The following is a 19,598-nucleotide window of genomic DNA, read 5'->3' on the forward strand; positions in this document are numbered from 1 at the left end:
CCCACAAGTCTCTCGTGCCTAGGTGGTCGTGTGTGCCAAGTTTCGTGCTAAACCGACGCCGTTTGGTGACTTTGGGGCGTTAACTCCTCGAATTCAAGTTTCTTAAAGAACTAGTTTGCCTAAAGTGAAATCTGGGTCTAACTCCCAAACCGGGAACCGGATTCGAGCCCCGTCTTCTCCCACAAGTCTCTCGTGCCTAGGTGGTCGTGTGTGCCAAGTTTCGTGCTAAACCAACGCCGTTTGGTGATTTTGGGGCGTTAACACCTCGAATTCAAGTTTCTTAAAGAACTAGTTTGCCTAAAGTGAAATCCGGCTCTAACTCCCAAACCGGGAACCCGATTCGAGCCCCGTCTTCTCCCACAAGTCTCTCGTGCCTAGGCGGTCGTGTGTACCAAGTTTCATACTAAACCGACGCCGTTTGGTGATTTTGGGGCGTTAACTCCTCAAATTCAAGTTTCTTAAAGAACTAGTTTGCCTAAAGTGAAATCCGGCTCTAACTCCCAAACCGGGAACCCGATTCGAGCCCCGTCTTCTCCCACAAGTCTCTCGTGCCTAGGCGGTCGTGTGTGCCAAGTTTCGTGCTAAACAGACGCCGTTTAGTGATTTTGGGGCGTTAACTCCTCGAATTCAAGTTTCTTAAAGAACTAGTTTGCTTAAAGTGAAATCCGGCTCTAACTCTCAAACCGGGAACCCGATTTGAGCCCCGTCTTCTCCCACAAGTCTCTCGTGCCTACGCCCTCGTGTGTGCCAAGTTTCGTGCAAAATCCGGCTCTAACTAGTCCCGTCTTCTCCCACAAGTCTCTTTAACTTAGAATGTCTAAATTATGCAAAGGTACATTTTAACTTAGAATGCAAAGATACATTTTATACCTGATCTTCTGGTGGTGGTGTATATGGATTCTCGTCTTCTGCAGATTTTCTAAATGCCCGGTGGCCACTCGATGCATCAGGAACCTACGATAGTCAATACATAATGTGTTAATCATATTCGAATTTTATACATAATCTTGTGTGAAAATTGAACTATCAAACAATTTAATTTATATCGAACCTGTCTGTTGGGATCCACACTCGCCCCCTGTGACACTAAGACCATCATCTCAGCTCTCATCTGCTGTAAATGTGTAGAGAACTCTGCTCGTAGCTCCTCCCTCAACTCATCCCTTAGCTCTGCACGAACCTTCTACGTGATCTGATCAATAGTCGATGGCTGGGGTGTTGACTGTGATGGCCCAGCACCATCTTTATACACCGCTCTCCGAGGCATAATTCTCTCGTATGTGCGACAATATCCATGTCCGTCATGACCTATCAACTCATGAAAAATGGCATTCCTAGCCTCCAAAGTCCGACCATCCTCAGGTAGCATAGAGAGTTGACAATTAAACTCATCCTGTATTGAATAAGACATACAAGTATATGTCAAATTAATATGGTTGACACACAAAAAATAAACTTTAAATACAATCAAAGGTGTTTGGAAACTACCAAGGTCTGGATAACCTCTGGGTCATCTACTCTACGTGTCATAAGCCAAACATTCATCTTATCAGTAGACTCCCCCTTACTGGTCATCTGCATTTTTTTAGAAATATGAAAATTAAAATCTAAATAATTTGTAAATATACAATGTTTATTTATATACAAAAATAAAACAATAAAATGTAAACCTCATGCCGTATCTGAGAGAAAGTAGTACGCCCTGTGGTATGAGCTATGCCGTGAGCTCGCCGATTTTTAGCATTTCTACTTGCAATTTTCTATAACAGGTTCGACAAATGTGAGTATGTAAATATGATTTGTATGTTTACATATCATAAATATAACTTATTTGTATACCTCAGCATCGGAAGTACGCCAATACTCCACAAGTTCTTCCCACTGGCTTGGCACAATGTGCATAGGAACATCATCCTTCAGATTAGGATCAGAACTTCTAGGCTTGAAATACTTAGCCTTAAGCTTGTTCTTGTGATCCTTCCATATGTTGTTGCAGTTTTTCATGCAGATTGGCTTGTACTCCTCTGGACATATATTCAAATTGTCCTATAAAACACAATTTCAAAGTTTAAATAATAATAACACAATTTTGGAATTCGAATTTGTGGGCAAAAATATACTTTTACCTTCACATCCTTTCAAATAGCATCAATAATATCATCAGGCACATTGTTTCAGTCAAGAAAAGTAAGAGGAACAATGTTACCATTCCGCACAATAATGCCAAGTTGAGTAGTTAACTTAGCCATGTTATCCCCTATTGGGCAGTAATTTCCATCAAATTGTATGTCTAGCTTTTTACCAGTACCCCACTCTTTAATGCCCTTGGCACATCCTCTACCACGCCTAGTCGAGGTTGATGAAGAACTAACATGACCTGCGAGATACAATAACAATAAACAATATGCAATGGTAATAAACAAATGCAAATTTAAATAATGTGAATACAAATCATATCAAATAAACCTGAGGTGGGCTGTGAAGAAGTCGAAGGGTCTGCAAAATACAATGAGAATAAACAAGTTATATATAATGGGCATAAATAAATGTATGTTTAAATAATTTTCATACAAATCAAAGCAAATTTATATACCTGCGGATGGCTCATAAGCTGATGATGATAGCTGCTGTGGTGCCACTGATGGTGGACGCACCGATGGTAAGTGTGGAGGCTGAGTACATGGTAGCTGCTGTGGTGCCACTAAAGGCCCCTCCGATAGTGGCCGATGTGATGCCTCCTCTGATGGTGGTGCTACTGATGTCCTGTTATGTAGCACATTAGACATCATGCGCCGGGGATGATCAGGCTTCATCTTCCTTCCCATAATAATCTGCAAGCAATATAACATTAATTGACATTAGAAACATAGACAATGGTTTGTCGTCAACTATAATATGACATTAATTGAACTAATACAATTACAAAGACAAAGTAAATTAAGAAATTGATGATTAACTGCAACCTTGGCCTTAATAGAATTACTAATGTTTCCACCACTATCAGCCTATTTGAACATCAACTGTTTCCCCTTCTGCGGCTTCCCTCACCCAACCAACTTCTTCATCACGAAGCATTATATTTTCTTCCAATTGTTGGCTCATGTATGGCTCGATTTGTGGATCAGTCGAACTTATATCAAATAAACCTCTTTGAGACATCTTCACCACGACTTGCCAGTCTGGTTGTAACGGGTCTGCAACATACCAAACTTGCTCTGCTTGGGACGCCAAGATGAAGGTTCATTGGTAATTCGATCATCTCGGTACAACAAATGATTGAAGTTCACCAACGTGAAATTGAAGACATCTTCTTTCTTTCCGTGAATGTTGTCAATCCAATCACACTTAAACAACACATGTTTCTTCTCATTGGAATATCGAATCTCAACAATATCTATCAATTGTCCATAATAGTACACAGACCCCACACGAGGATTCTTGTCTTTTCGACTAGCATAACTTATGGTATCTGCCTTCAAAGCTACACCACAATTTTGTGTGGCTCGACGATCATCCATGGCCTTTACTCGATACCGAAACCCATTCAGTATACACCCGTTGAACCTCCTTGCCAAGTTATGAGGACCATTTGCCAATAGAATAATCTCTTTAGAAAATATGACATCAGTAGTCCTTCGCAAAGTTTGGACCTATTTAACACAAAAATGTAAATTTTAAAATGTAGTTCGACTTAAGTAACTAGAATCTATAGAGTTAAATACATACATGTTCTTTGAACCAAATGTGAAAAGTTTCAAAATGTTCACGCCGAAGCTGATGATCGTCAACACGAGGCATTTTGAGCTTAAGTACTTCAAGGTGTTCGCTGTGTAGATTGAAATTTAAGCAATACAAAAAATTTTGTAAAAAAATCAATAAAACATAATAAAATATTGAGTGAGTGACTTAACCTACTTTATGAATGGTTAAACCGTGCTTGTATTGAATAAGATGTACCGATGAGCTTGTACCCAAGAAGTATTATCAAGATAAAAGCTTGTGTTTTCACCAATAGCATGACCCAAATTATCAGCACCACTATAGTTCCTCACGGGTCGACTAGATTTGGTTTCCACATCATTGAGATATTGTGCACAAAAATTCATGCATTCTTCCATAAGATATCCTTTAGCAATTGATCCTTCAGGATGAGCTCTATTACGTACGTATTGCTTCAAAGTAAGAAGATACCTCTCAATTGAATACATCCATCGAAACTGAATCGCTTCACCCAATAAGGCTTCATCAGCTAGATGTATAGGCAAGTGCTCCATTATATCAAAAAAACTCGGAGGAAATATTTTCTCTAGATGACAAAGTGTTATAGCGATACGATCTTGAATATATTGCAAATCCGTCGCACGATTCACTTTTGAACACAATTGTCTAAAGAAATTGCTCAATTCAATCAAGGGTTCAATTACATTCTTCGGTAACGATCTTCGAATAGCCAATGGAATAAGTTGTTGCATCAGAATATGACTATCGTGGCTCTTAAGACCCCCAATACTTCTATCATGTGAGCGCACACGACGTGATATATTGGATGAATACCCGTCGAGAACTCTTACTTCCTTCAACACTTTCAAGAACAAATCTTTCTCATCCTTGGTCATCGTGAATTGTGCTGGTGGTAAATAGGCTTTATTCGACCCTCTTAACTGCAAATATAAGGGTTTTCTAATATTCATATCTTGTAAATCACGCCGAGCATTAACACCATCCTTCGATTTTCCTGCAACCCCTAATATTGTCCACAACACATTGTCACAAACATTCTTCTCTATATGCATCACATCAAGGTTGTGTCCTATTAGATTGTGCTCCCAATATGGCAATTCATAAAAGATACTCTTTTTCTTCCAACTGTGGATACGATGTCCAGCTTTCTCCTTCTCTACCTGTCTCATATGCCTCTCCTTAAGGTCATCCCTCTTGTATTGGGTTAAAATACCCTCAGATTCTAATTGTAGCAACATCTCAGTTCCAGACAACAATTTGGGTTTGAGTCTGACTTCCCGACTACCATCAAATGATACTTTATCCTTCCGGAATTTATGGCCAGTAGGTAAAAATCTGCGATGACCCCAGTATGATTGTTTCCTACTATGCTTCAACCAACACGATGTAGTTTCCTTATTGCAACAAGGACATGCATATTCGCCTTTAGTGATCCATCCTGACAAGTTTGCGTATGCAGAAAAATCACTAATTGTCCACAGTAAAGCTGCATGCATTTGAAACATTTGATTTGTTGATGCATCAAATGTTGACACACCCTCATGCCATAGTTCTTTCAACTCCTCAATCAACGGTTGCATATACACATCAATCTTGTCACCAGGTCCTTTTGGGCCGTCAATAAGCACGGCTAAAATTAGAAATGGTTGCTTTATGCACATCCATGGCGGCAAGTTGTATGAAACGAGCATAACAGGCCAAGTGCTATGAACTATGTTCATCGTTCTGAATGGGTTAAAACCATCAGATGCTAAGCCAAGCCTTACACTTCGGCAATCATTACTAAAGTCAATATCCCGACGGTCAAAATCTTTCCATACAAGGGAGTCAGCAGGATGCCTGAAGACACCATCATCAGTTCGTTCCTCTGCATGCCATCTCATTAACTTGGCCGTCTTAGATGACATAAACAACCTCTGCAACCTTGGCTTTAAAAGAAAATATCTCATCTGTTTTGCAGCTATTCGTTTGCCACCTTTGTTAGGACCATTTGAACCACCATCACCATTTGATTTCCATCTACAACTGTTGCATATGACACATTTATCAAGATTGGTGTCCTCGTTTCGAAACAACATGCAACTGTTAGGACATGCATCCCACGTCTCATACGTGAAGCCCAAATCTGTTGTGACCTTTTGAGCTTTATAATATGAGTCCGGGAGTTTCACACCCAACGGGAACGCCTCATTCAATAACTCAAGCAACATGTCAACAGACTTGTCTGTCCACTGATTAAGCACCTTCAAATGTAAAAGTCAAACAATGACAAAGATGTGAACTTCTGACAACCCGACTACAATTCACTTTGTGCATCTTGAAGAAGTTTGAAATACTTTGCAGTCTCTGCATTTGGACCGAGCTGGGTTTAGATGCATGGGGATCAGGCCCCTGTGGTTCATTACCCTCAACACTTGTACCGGCATGTGGATTTCCCATAGCCCCTTGTATCATTCCAATCATATCATGCCCAATGTCTAAATTAGCTAATATTTCATTCTCTCGATTACCATGCAGAGATACGTAAGATTCCCCATGATTAATTCAATGTTTGTATTTTTTAAAAAAACCATTCAAAATCAGATGCTCCCGTACACCCTCTCGTACAAAATAGTATCAATTCTCGCACTTCCTACACGGACAATTGATCATCGAACCTTCAACTCTATTGGTGTAGGCAAACACAAGGAATTCATCAATCCCATTAATGTATTCGCTCGACATCCTATTTGGCAAATCAATCTAACTCTTATCCATCATCTGTACACATCCACAAAAATATCTCATCAAAGTAACTCTAAATATAATACCTTTAACTCAAACCTATTCAAAAAAATACTCAAAACTCATCTATTTAAGTTTGTCTAAAAAATACTCAAAACTCATCTATGCTCTTTAACTCAAACCTATTCAAAATTAAATTCTACTCTTTTTTTTTTTATTACCCAAAATCAAGAGATCCTTTTAGCAAACTCAAACCTATACCACACCTTTTAAAAAAAAACTCAGGTAAAATTTTGAATTAGTTACTAAAGTGCTTCATAAGAAATGAAATTTTTAGTCAAAGCATAAAATTTTTTAGGTTACTATTTCAGTGCTTCATATCAAATGAATTTTTCGCTCAAAATTTTTGTCTGATCAAAATTTTCATGATTGGTGATGGTTTGATAGAATTTGGGGGGAAGGGGGAGTGAGATTGACATGACGAGGTTGAATTGCACTTGCTTTTACTAACCGAGAATAATGAATTTTTCAAGACATTTGAACTCAATTGTAAGTCCCCGAGACACATGTTTGTCAGGATATGTATGTAATATATTTGTAATAAGGAAGATTAAACAAAGTTAGTTTGAAAAACAAAGTTAATGAATTTTCAAATTTTTTAGAAGAAAAACAAAAATGAAAACCAAAATACAATCTTTTTTTTTTTTTAAATTCAAATGAAGTAAAATTTTGTACAATCATTTTGTAACAATAATATATTTATAAATAAATTAAAAAAAAAACATTTTCTTCTCCCATATATTCTCTCTCTCTCTCTCTGGCATGCAAGTGAAAACCTATCTAATAAAAGAGAGGGTAAGGTAAAAATTCCTTTTCCATGGCATGAGATGCTCTGCATGGATGGCTTTTAAAGCTGTGATTGACAAAGACATATCCCCAATAATCCTCAGACTCAAAACCCCCCTATCATATCTTCCACAAAGTACTTTCTTTCTTTTTTATGCCTTGTGTCATCAGTCAATATTATTACTCATTGATCTTTCACTCACTTCACTCCTCTTTGTGTCCCCACATCATATCCAATTAACCCCAACCCAATCACTCTCCACCCACCCACCCCACCTCAGACGCCCTTTGTGATATGTATATATATATATGGTGGGAAAGTTCTCTATAATGCTTTTTTTTTGGTTGGTATAGAATGTTGTTAGGAAATTGTTTTCTAAAATTACTTTCGCACAAAAATATAAATGATATGCAAATTATGTGTTTTTTAATGTTTCATTGTTCTATTTTCGAAAGCATGAAAAACGGAAATGCAGAAAATGAAAATGATACTTTGTAGACCTTTATGTTTTGTAGACATTAGTTTTCTCCATCTAACCCTTGCCAATTGGATTATTGCAAACAATTTTTTGTGCTTCAAGTGTTATTTAAACTTGCCAATGTTATCTTCCAGCAACTTCTATGCTTTTTTTCTTACTCAATGCAGGAGCTTTCAGAACTAAAAAAATCACTCAATGTTGAAGTTGACCAACTTCGATCAGTGAACAACACTCAATATTTTTCCTAGTTTGACCTTTTAATATATATATATATATATATGATATTATATAGAATGGTATGTGTAAATTTGCTTGATTTGCATGAAAACTAGGAATTTCAAGAACTGAGGACCACTCTCCAGCAGCAGCAAGAGGATGTTACTGCTACCTTAAGAAACTTAGGGGTATGCTATCTTGGGAATTTGTAACTTGTGCATGTCCTTTGGCTATTCATTAAGTCATTTCCTAACAACATTCTATATAAATTATTTTTTTCTTTTTCATTTCTGAATTTTTATCCAAATTTATAATCTAAACACAACCTAAAAAATTAAAATGAAAAAATAATGAAACTTTTTGGGGATACATACATATATAGGCAAATAATTTATATTCATGTATATTTTTTTTTTTTTTTTTTTGAACAGCTAATACATACATACATATATATATATATATATATATATAGAGAGAGAGAGAGAGAGAAAGAGAGCATACCTGAGTAGCTGTCGTCGTCGAAGCACCACCGCTAGCCCTTCGCCGTTCGTCGTCGCCGCACCACCGCTAGCCCTTCGCCGTTCGTCGCCCGTCACCCGTCGCCCGTCGCTCGTTTGGGATTTTGGGGGAAAATTGAGCGGCAAGATGAAAGGGATTTCGATCGGACAATTTTAGGGATTTTAGGGATTTCGTGCTTCAAAACAATTTTAGGGATTTCGATCGAACTGAGCAGCAAGATGAAAGGGAAGAGGGGGGGAAATTTGTTTTTTACTTTTTGCGACAGGAAGGTTTACACCGTCGCAAATGATACAAAATGATTAATAAACGATGCCGTTTTAATAATCCTTTTTTTGCGACGGACATTTGCCGTCGCAAATGGTCGAGTATTTGCGACAGCAAACTTTTGCTGTCTCAAACTTTTTTTTTTCGCAACGGTTCAACACGCCGTCGCTAATAGTTCCTTATTTTAATATCCGCCCGTGCAGTTTTATTACCGACGGTTAAACGCCGTCACTAAAACTTTTTTTTGCGACGGTTTATTTTGCCGTCGCAAAAGACCATTTTTTGCAAACGGGGATCGCGCCGTCGCGAATACTTCCGTGTTTTTTGCCCTCTTTTCTTGTAGTGATGGTAGCATTCCGAGGAAGAGTTACTGGAGTGTGGTTAGAGAGACTGCAAAAACTGAAAATGAAGCAAGGATGAAGTTAGGGGAACCAGCTGGCCTAGTGATAACAAACCCTAATAAGATGACTAATGTTGGGAACCAAGTTGGGTATAGGTTGCTTCCTGGTTCACCTGCCCCCCCTCTCCTACTTGAAGATGATTATCCACAGCATAGGGCAGCTTTCACAAGGTACCAAGTATGGATCACACCCTACAACAGGTCAGAGGAGTGGGCAGGAGGGTTGTATGTGGATCATGACCATGGGAATGACAACTTATATGAATGGACTAACATGTATCATGCAAGGGACTACTGTTATGTACCCGGGAAAAAAAAAAATTGAGTTGAATTTGAATGTATGATGCAAATTTAAACTTGTGTCTGCATCATACATTCAAATTTTGAACATCATAAACTTTACTGTTAATTTAACTTGTTTGGAAAACCCAATTCTCACCTAAATTCATAAGCCACATTTATATTTTTCCCTTCTTATATTCCTATTTTGTACATTATATTATACTGCAATAGTAATGATGGGTAAATTGGTTATTTTGTATAAAAAAAAGTATAAAAAAAAAAAAATACTAGCAAGATTACCAAACATGCTTATGCTAAATAGTTATTAAATAGTCAAAAAATTAAAAATGTGCTAAACAAGTTAATTTTTCAGTATTAACTTGTTTTATGGGTCAAATTGTAGCCAATAAAGTTACATTTTGGCTAACTTCTAAATAACGCCTAAATTTTCCAAACTCAAGGTTTGATGTGTTTTGTTGTGTACAGACTAATAGGGAAATGATTTATACACAATTTTTTCAAACAAAAATAAAATAAAATAAAATATGAAAATTTTCTTTCACTGTCATTTTTGAAATTATGAATCATAATGGTGAATGTTTTGATTTGAAATGAAAAAATAGTAAATGTCATTCCGTATAAAAATTCTATATGAAAATTATGTTTGTATAATATTACTTAGATTCATACTGTCGAAAGTCTAACCATGTAAATGTTGGTTTGTGTTATTACTCTACAGGGATAGAGATATTGAGAACAAGGATATAGTGTTATGGCACACATTAGGGTTTCACCACATACCTGCCCAAGAAGATTTTCCAGTGATGCCAACACTCAGTGATGGGTTCGAGCTCCGACCTTTCAACTTCTTTGACAACAATGCAATACTCAAAACAAGGCCTTCTAAGCCTCTGATGTTCCATGGTTGCAACTCAACCAGTACCACTCCACAGCTGATCCATAATTGAAATTAACCATTATTATGTGTAAATAAGGGTTAATATTATTGCTTGGTGCAATGCTGATAACCCAGATAAATGAATCTGTGAACAAATGTGTACCCTAGCTGTTCCCTGACAATAAAGCTGTTGATTATTGAGCATTCATTTGGCATAAGATCTATGAGCTACTATGTTAATTATCAAGCAATATCATCACACTATGAATTTTCGAAAATTTTAATAGCAAATTTGTTTCAACCATATCTCTATATACATTTATGAAATCAACATCAATATTATATATATATATATATATATATTACGAGTATGTAGAGCTGACAATAATTTTATATTATTAAGATGAGAGGAGATCAACCATATCCACCTAATTTTAAATACAATTTCTATTAACAAGTAAGACCATGTAAGGTGGTATTATTAGGATTACATTTAATATTTATTCCCAAATTATGAGCTGTTATAAACGTACAATGCGCACGATGAATTGTGAACCAACGTAGTCAAATCTCAAAGTCAATTTGCACACTTGATTTTAAGAACCTAGTTTTGTTTTGTTTTTTTTTATTTTTTTTGAGGAGGGTGGAGGGTCAGACGCACCATTACAAAACACTACGGACTTCGGGTCTTGTTACTGAATCTTTTAATTGAAAAGTTAAAAAATTACCGAAAAAATCAAAAGTTAATATTTTATACCAAAAAATTAAATTTTCTATTTTTTTTTTGTATATTTTTTTTTATAAAAAATAAAAAAATTATTCTAAACATATTATTTTTTTATTTCATATTTTAATCAAAAAATTAAAAAATTACTAAAATAGTATGTTTTCAAACCAACTCAGTTGGACCTCTAACAACATCATCTTTAACCATTTGAGCCAACCGGTGTGCCACTTGATTATTGTAGCCCATTATAAAATTAATTTTTTCTATCTTTATTATTTAAACTTTAATCTTAATAGCTGTAATGTTACGAATATAAAAATTAAATACAAAATGAGATATAAATGTCTTACCACGGTAGATCCTATATCATGTGAGCCCCATCTCTCGTGAAATATCTATATGTCATTCTATATTTGGATTCTATACCCAGACTTACTTTTTCAATAGTGGACACATCTCCACATATATATATATATATATAATTAATCCAAATCTAATTCAACCGGCCACCATAACTCTTAAGGACCTAATCCTAAGGAAAAGGCTATTGGTTTAACCCTTCCATAGAGATAATTGAATTACAGAAGCAAACACTTACCCTTCGCAAAAGTGAGGAGGCTAATTTTTATTGGTGTTAGTCTAACAATTAATAACGGATAATCACCGATAAAAAGAAAAGAAGAAAAAACAAACGACTAATCAATCTCATCACTTATCGATTAGCATGATAAGGGGTGCATATGCATGTATGCAAAAAATTAACATGATAAGGGGTGCATATGCATGTATGCAATATCGATTAACATGCATGTATGCAATATTTATTCAAATAATAATATATTACAAAATGTGATGTACGATTCAAACACTACAAAAAAAATGATTTTTTTCGACGGCAAAACGCCGTCGCTAATAATCCAAACGCCGTCTCAAAAGCTATTTGCGACGGTAAATTTTTTTTTTGCGACAGCAAGTGGGGGTCGCAACAAAGGGGGTTGCAAAAGACCTTTAGCGACGGCACTTGCCGTCGCCTTTGTTTTTGCGACGGGAATATTTCTTTTTTGCAACGGCAAATTTCTGTCACCGATAGTGGATGAAGATCTGGGCTTTTTTGCGACGGCACAAGCTTTCCGTCGCTAAATAGATTTTGCCGACGGCAAAATTCCGTCGCAAAAAATGCCGTCGCAAAAATGTGGCGTTAATGACTTTTGGCAACGGCAATTTCACCGTCGCTAAAGCCTTGTTTCTCAAATAAATTTCACACCTTTTGCGACGGTATGGCTGCCATCGCAAAAAAGCCTGGCACAGCTTTTTTTTTTTTTTTTTTTTTGCGACGGGGTGTTCTGCCGTCTCAAAAAAAATTTAAAAAAAAAAAACCACTGTTTTACAATTATTTAAAATATAAAAATAACCTGTAATGTTGGCAAATGATATAATAATATAAATACATAAATAAAATAACTAATGTTGGCAAGTGAAAAATAGCTAAAAAAAATCAAAAAATGACATAATAATATAAATCCATACATAAACAAAAGTTGGCAAATGATAAAAATTCCTAATGTTGGTCACATAATACATACATAATGTTGGTCACAAATTTAAATAACATAAATCAAAATCAAAACCAAAAGTTTTCGTCTTGATTCTTTCGTGAGTTACAAAAACAGAAATTGGTCATAATCTTTACGCGCCTACATTCCACACGAAGCAAACTGCTACTCAGGAAATATCTGAAAAAAACAAAATAAAAATAATTAATAACAATATAATGGTGGTAATATTTTAATTACAGAAAAATATAAAAAAATTAACTACCATATAATTAGAAAGATAGTTTAGTAAATAATTTTGACTAGAGGAATTAGTTTGCCTAAAGTGAAATCCGGCTCTAACTCCCAAACCGGGAACCCGATTCGAGCCCCGTCTTCTCCCACAAGTCTCTCGTGCCTAGGCGGTCATGTGTGCCAGGTTTCGTGCTAAACCGACGTCGTTTGGTGATTTTGGAGCGTTAACTCCTCGAATTCAAGTTTCTTAAGGAACTAGTTTGCCTAAAGTGAAATCCGGCTCAAACTCCCAAACCGGGAACCCGATTCGAGCCCCGTCTTCTCCCACAAGTCTCTCGTGCCTAGGCGGTCATGCGTGCCAGGTTTCGTGCTAAACCGACGCCGTTTGGTGATTTTGGGGCGTTAACTCCTCGAATTCAAGTTTCTTAAGGAACTAGTTTGCGTATGTAGGAAAATCACTAATTGTCCACAGTAAAGCTGCATGCATTTGAAACATTTGATTTGTTGATGCATCAAATGTTGACACACCCTCATTCCATAGGTCTTTCAACTCCTCAATCAACGGTTGCATGTACACATCAATCTTGTCACCAGGTCCTTTTGGGCCGTCAATAAGCACGGCTAAAATTAGAAATGGTTGCTTCATGCACATCCATGGCGGCAAGTTGTATGAAACGAACACAACAAGCCAAGTGCTATGAACTATGTTCATCGTTCTGAATGGGTTAAAACCATCAGATACTAAGCCAAGCCTTACATTTCGGCAATCATTACTAAAGTCAATATTCCGACGGTCAAAATCTTTCCATGCAAGGGAGTCAGCAGGATGCCTGAAGACACCATCATCAGTTCGTTCCTCTGCATGCCATCTCATTAACTTGGCCGTCTTGGATGACATAAACAACCTCTGCAACCTTGGCTTTAAAGGAAAATACTTCATCTGTTTTGCAGCTATTCGTTTGCCACCTTTGTTAGGACCATTTGAACCACCATCACCATTTGATTTCCATCTACAACTGTTGCATATGACACATTTATCAAGATTGGTGTCCTCTTTTCGAAACAACATGCAACTGTTGGGACATGCATCCCACGTCTCATACGTGAAGCCCAAATCTGTTGTGACCTTTTGAGCTTTATAATATGAGTCCGGGAGTTTCACACCCAACGGGAACGCCTCATTCAATAACTCAAGCAGCATGTCAACAGACTTGTCTGTCCACTGATTAAGCACCTTCAAATGTAAAAGTCGAACAATGAATGACAAAGATGTGAACTTCTGACAACCAGGATACAATTCACTTTGTGCATCTTGAAGAAATTTGAAATACTTTGCAATCTCTGCATTTAGACCGAGCTGGGGTTCAAATGCATGGAGATCAGGCCCCTGTGGTTCATCACCCTCGACACTTGTATCGGCATGTGGATTTCCCATAGCCCCTTGTATCATTCCAATCATATCATCCCCAATGTCTGAATTAGCTAATGTTTCATTCTCTCGATTACCATGCAGAGATACGTAAGATTCCCCATGATTAATCCAATGTTTGTATTTTAAAAAAAAATCATTCAAAATCAGATGCTCCCGTACACCCTCTCGTACAAAATAGTATCGATTCTCACACTTCCTATACGGACAACTGATCATCGAACTTTCAACCCTATTGGTGTAGGCAAACACAAGGAATTCATCAATCCCATTAATGTATTCGCTCGACATCCTATTTGGAAAATCGATCCAACTCTTATCCATCATCTGTACACATCCACAAAAATATCTCATCAAAGTAACTCTAAATATAATACCTACGTATTCATGTACCATGATACCTATCCATCCAATTTCTCTCAAATAGGTAGGTAGTCTTATCCTAGTTAGTTATTTACCGATTTAATAGGATAACATAAAAAATGAAATACTTATACAACAACACGTGAGATCAATTAATTGAAGAAAAAAATGATATAATTTCATACTTTCTGAGTCATAACTTAAAAAATAAATAAATCATAACCAAACACCACATGAGGCACAACCAAAGATCTTATAAGTCTTAACTAAAATAATATCATAATTAACGAAGATAATTCATCATAACTAAAGAAAAAAAAAATGACATAACTAATGATGCCTATGATAAATGGATGTGTATGGTAGAATTCTCCAAATTATTAGTATTTCATAATACTATGCGGCATTATTTATAAACTTGATAGATGAGTTATACAAAAACACACTAATCAAGTATATTGTCTCAAAAATTATTTAATAAAGATGGATCATTATTCTATATATTATAATTTTGAACATCACATACATAATCTTATGTAACAAAGTAGAATAAGAAAGCCCAGTCCAAGTTTCTTTTCTATCTATATATATGGAGGCCCAATTACTTTCCATACTACAAATTACTTCCACAAACACACCAGCAAAGATCAACCAGGTAACGTAAATACTTAAATGTCTCGCACGCTACATGTTGGGAACATTGTAAGATATGCTCTCCTTGAAAGAAAATGCAAAAACTACATATAATGAAATGATAGCAGAACTACATTAGCTATGATTATGAAGTTCACAGACTAGATAGATGTACAGTATAACCAAATTAAGCTCAAAACCATTACCTGTCGATAGAGTGGTGACTGGAACTTAAAATCCACCAAAAAATAAAGACTTCAAGTTCCTGGATCAAGTCCCGGCCTAAATTCCCAAAAGTTTATCAAATGATCAAAAAGACTACTTTTCGATACAGTTGTCTGGAAGAAAAACAGAACAAATGATAGGTACATCAATAATAGTATCAGCAAAATTAAACTCATGATTTATTTTATTATAAGACTTAAACTTTGAGTTTTTTTTTTTTTTTTTTTTTTTGTAATTTTTCATATTATTTTTTATTGGACACTTCTTATATTATTGAGAATTGCATTACTTTAGTGATTAAGTAGTGTATATAATATGAGAAATTTGTTGGGTTATATTATGAAATTTGAAATATACCAATGAAGTTTTTTGAAACTCTTCAATCGTGGAACTAAACTGGATTTGAACAAATTTTGCAATTTGGTTTTGGTTCGATTTCTAAAATTTCACAATTTATGATTCCAAAATTTCTCTAAGGATAGGTTTAGTACTTGGATCATCTCATAAACAAATTAAACTAGTATGTAAACACCCCTACTAAAACAATTAATTAATCAGGCTAAAAATGATTATACATCATTCACTTTTATAAGTCATGTATATTTTCATTTCCAACATTTTTAGCAAGTGGCCACAAATAAGAGACCCGTTAACAATTTTTTTTTTTTTAAATATATAAAAATAGATTGTGAATTTTTAAAAGTTTATTATTTTTCAAAAAAATAAAATGATTGGAAATAATGAGTGTTTCCATAAATGTTATTATTATTTATTTAAATATACAAATTAAGTGTTATTATTTATTTTCAAAAAAATAAAATGATTGGAAAACAATGAAAACATATTTTAGTTTTAAGTTGGGAATAATATCAATGTAATTAGAATTATAATGTATATATATATTTATATATAATTTACGTATTTATATATATATATATATATCAATATATATATATAGATGATACAGATTTATCAATATATATATATTGATACAGATTTATATATATATATATACAGATTTAATAATGTATATATTATCAATATATATATATATAGATGATACAGATCTGTATATATATATACAGAGAGAGAGAGAGAGAGAGAGAGAGAGAGAGAGCATACCTGTCGTCCTCGCCGCAGCACCACCGCACCACCGTTCGCCGTTCGCCGTTCATAGGGATTTGGTTGAAATGATCAATACAGCCGTTCGGCTTCGTAGGGATTTGGGGGAAAGAAATTGGTTTCAAACATTTAGGGATTTGGATTATGTTTTGATCGAGCGGCAAGATGAATATGGAAGAGCAGGGGCAAAAAAAATTTCACTTTTTGCGACGGTAGATTTTACACCGTCGCAAATGGCAAGTATTTTGTTCATAAAACGACGCCGTTTAAATTAGACTTTTTTGCGACGGACAATTGCCGTCGCAATATGTAAACTATTTGCGACAGCAAACGTATGTCGTCTCAAAACATTTTTTTGGCGACGGTAAAAACATCCGTCGCTAATACTGATGCATTTATTCCCCTATCCGCGCATTTTTTATTACCGACGGGGACAACGCCGTCGCTAAAGCCTTCATTTGCGACAGTTTAAGCTGCCGTCGCAAAAATTTTTTGCGACGGGACAAGCGCCGTCGCTAATGCTTCCGTGTTTTTTACCCCCTTTTCTTGTAGTGTTAAATTTAATTTTTGTGTAATGAAATTTATATTTAAAATAAATCTTCATTGCATATTATTTTTAAAAAATATTTTTTTAATAAATATTCAAAATACCTAGCATTTTTTATCAATAAAAAAAATTATTGATAAAAATCATCAAACATACTTCAATATTCAAAATACCTAGCATTGTGATATATATTTCCTAATCACACCCTTGGTTATGTACAATTAAGGGTGGATATCAGCCCACTGGCCCGTCCAATTCGCTCAGCCTAATCTTTTAGGGTTTAGAAATATTGTTTTGGATTATAAGGCACGGGTTGGTCTAACATTTTTAGTTCGAAATATTAATAAGCTGGATTTGGGATTAATACTTTTAACCCGCCCCGGCCTGGCCCAACCTACTATTAAATTAATTAATTATAATACATCAAAATATATATATTTTGTTAATTGGGATCTAATTTATCGTTGTTGATTTTATTATAACCCACATTTGTGGTGATGTGTGATTAAATTTATTTAAGAAATCTTTCAATTTATAATGCTATTAATATGTTTATTTAAGAAATATAATGTGTGATGGAATGTAATTATATAATGTTTTAATTTTCTTAAATATATAGTCCGATAAATAAATTTGAAATTTATTAAATTATTTTTTAGACCGAACTTAAATAGATGTAAAAATCCGATATTAGAACTGAATTTGAACAAATGTAAAATCCTTTATTATATAATATCGGCATAACTTGAACTCGTCCCAACATTCGTCCACCCTTACGTACAATGCGCGTGATGAACTGTGATCCAAAGAGGTGGTCAAACTTTAAAGTCAAATTTGTCTTTCTCACTTGATTAAAAGACTTGGGTCAAGTTTGACTAAATTAAAAAAAGTGTATCTATTTCATCTTTTTATTTTTTTTTGATCATATCAATCAACTTCTCCTCTTTATTTTTTTACACATAATATAAAAAAAAGTCAAAAAATACACTTATTTAGTCTTCCCAAACTAGACCTTGATTATAGTTCATTGTAACCTTTTTTTTTTCTTTTTCTTTTTCTTTTTTTCATTTTTTAAACTGAATTTCAATAGTAGTTGATTTTTATTTTTATATTTTTAGAAACGGGATGTTGGACGTAATTTACACGTACATTAACTAATCTCAATATTATAAAATTAATGACTGCGTAAACTTTTATGAATGAAGAATAATTTAAATTAAAAATTTTAAATTTTATTTTTAAATCTTTTTTCCTTTGAGTGACACCTGATTATTGTTAGATTTTTATTCTTAACAATCTCGTTTGACAAAATTTCTTTTAATTGTAATTTTCTTCGGTATTTTATTTCAGTGAAACTATGAGTTTTAGATACGAATCCAACCTGAATTGTGTCTGTACAGAGGAATTTGTAATCTTAATCCTATTATGTTTTCCACTTCGTTGACTATGTCGGGGATCGAGGGGCAGCACCCCGAAGCAAAATGCAAAATTCAGCCAAAGTTGTTTATCCGCTCGAACAGCCATTCTTGCGCTCGAGCGGAGATTACGGATCTGTTTTCTATAAATATGTATTTCAATCCAATTTTAGGATACGGCTTCCAGATCTTCTTCTTGGATAGTAGGGTTTTCATTTGGAGCTTCTTTGCTTGTTTCTTTTAATATCCGTGAGAGTTTAATCATGAATTGAGTGAATTACATCGAAAGGTTTGTTTAGTTTAGTTTATTAAAAAAGAAATAGTTGTTCTTCGGTAGATTTCATGGAATTTGGGTCTGAAACTTTGGTAGATTCTGGAGTGGCTCATCGTCGTGGATTCGGCATCGGCATTGTGGATTCAATGTTGGGCAAGACGATTCCGAAGTGAAGACCGTGGTGGAAGAGGCATATAGGGGTTGATTCAATTCAGGTGTGGATTCGTTAGGTAATTGAGAGTACACTTGTTTAATTCCTTTTGTCTTCTTAATGAATTATTTTGTGACTTTTGTCTGTGGTTTTTTTATCACAATTCCAATTGTGATTTTCACGTTAAAATCATTGTGTCAATTTGTCTTGATTGTTTAATTAGAATTGTTATTTACTACTTAAAATTAATACATAATTACAAATCAATATTTAAGAAATTTCTAAATTTTTCAGTTATAAATACTCAATTAACTCAATGACTAATCTCATCACTTATCCATTGAAATGACTTGTATAATTTTTTTATTAATCGATAATCCCATATATATATATATATATAATATGATTATTGTTACATTTAATATTATTCTCAAATCATGCCATTTTTTTTGTTTTTTTTTATAATTATAATTCAGTATAATTTTTTTTAAATAATTTTAGATCAATAAAAAAAACTTAATTATTTAATAAAACGACCGCTGAATTATAATATTTT

At 34.7% G+C, this 19,598-nt stretch overlaps 2 protein-coding genes across 2 annotated transcripts in view; one reads left to right on the top strand and one right to left on the bottom strand.

Annotated features, from left to right (window-relative positions):
- LOC114305750 (amine oxidase [copper-containing] alpha 3, peroxisomal-like) overlaps window positions 1–10,439 on the top strand; it is a 62,059-nt gene extending 51,620 nt beyond the window's left edge. Inside the window, exons 11-12 of the mRNA XM_082876820.1 lie at window positions 9,128–9,465; window positions 10,211–10,439. Of these exons, the coding sequence (XP_082732946.1) occupies window positions 9,128–9,465; window positions 10,211–10,439 (567 nt within the window). The remainder of the gene's footprint in view (window positions 1–9,127; window positions 9,466–10,210) is intronic.
- LOC145792549 (uncharacterized) lies at window positions 2,175–2,827 on the bottom strand. Its single transcript, XM_082873214.1, has 3 exons — window positions 2,594–2,827; window positions 2,467–2,496; window positions 2,175–2,377 (listed from the first exon to the last, which is right to left on the bottom strand). Exons 1-3 carry the CDS (start codon window positions 2,823–2,825, stop codon window positions 2,175–2,177), a joined length of 465 nt encoding a protein of 154 aa, XP_082729340.1. The 5' UTR covers window positions 2,826–2,827.
- Window positions 10,440–19,598: the final 9,159 nt, after the last annotated feature.

This window comes from Camellia sinensis, chromosome 6 (assembly GCF_055761805.1).
Source record: "Camellia sinensis isolate YWXY chromosome 6, ASM5576180v1, whole genome shotgun sequence".
Lineage (NCBI taxonomy): Eukaryota > Viridiplantae > Streptophyta > Magnoliopsida > Ericales > Theaceae > Camellia > Camellia sinensis.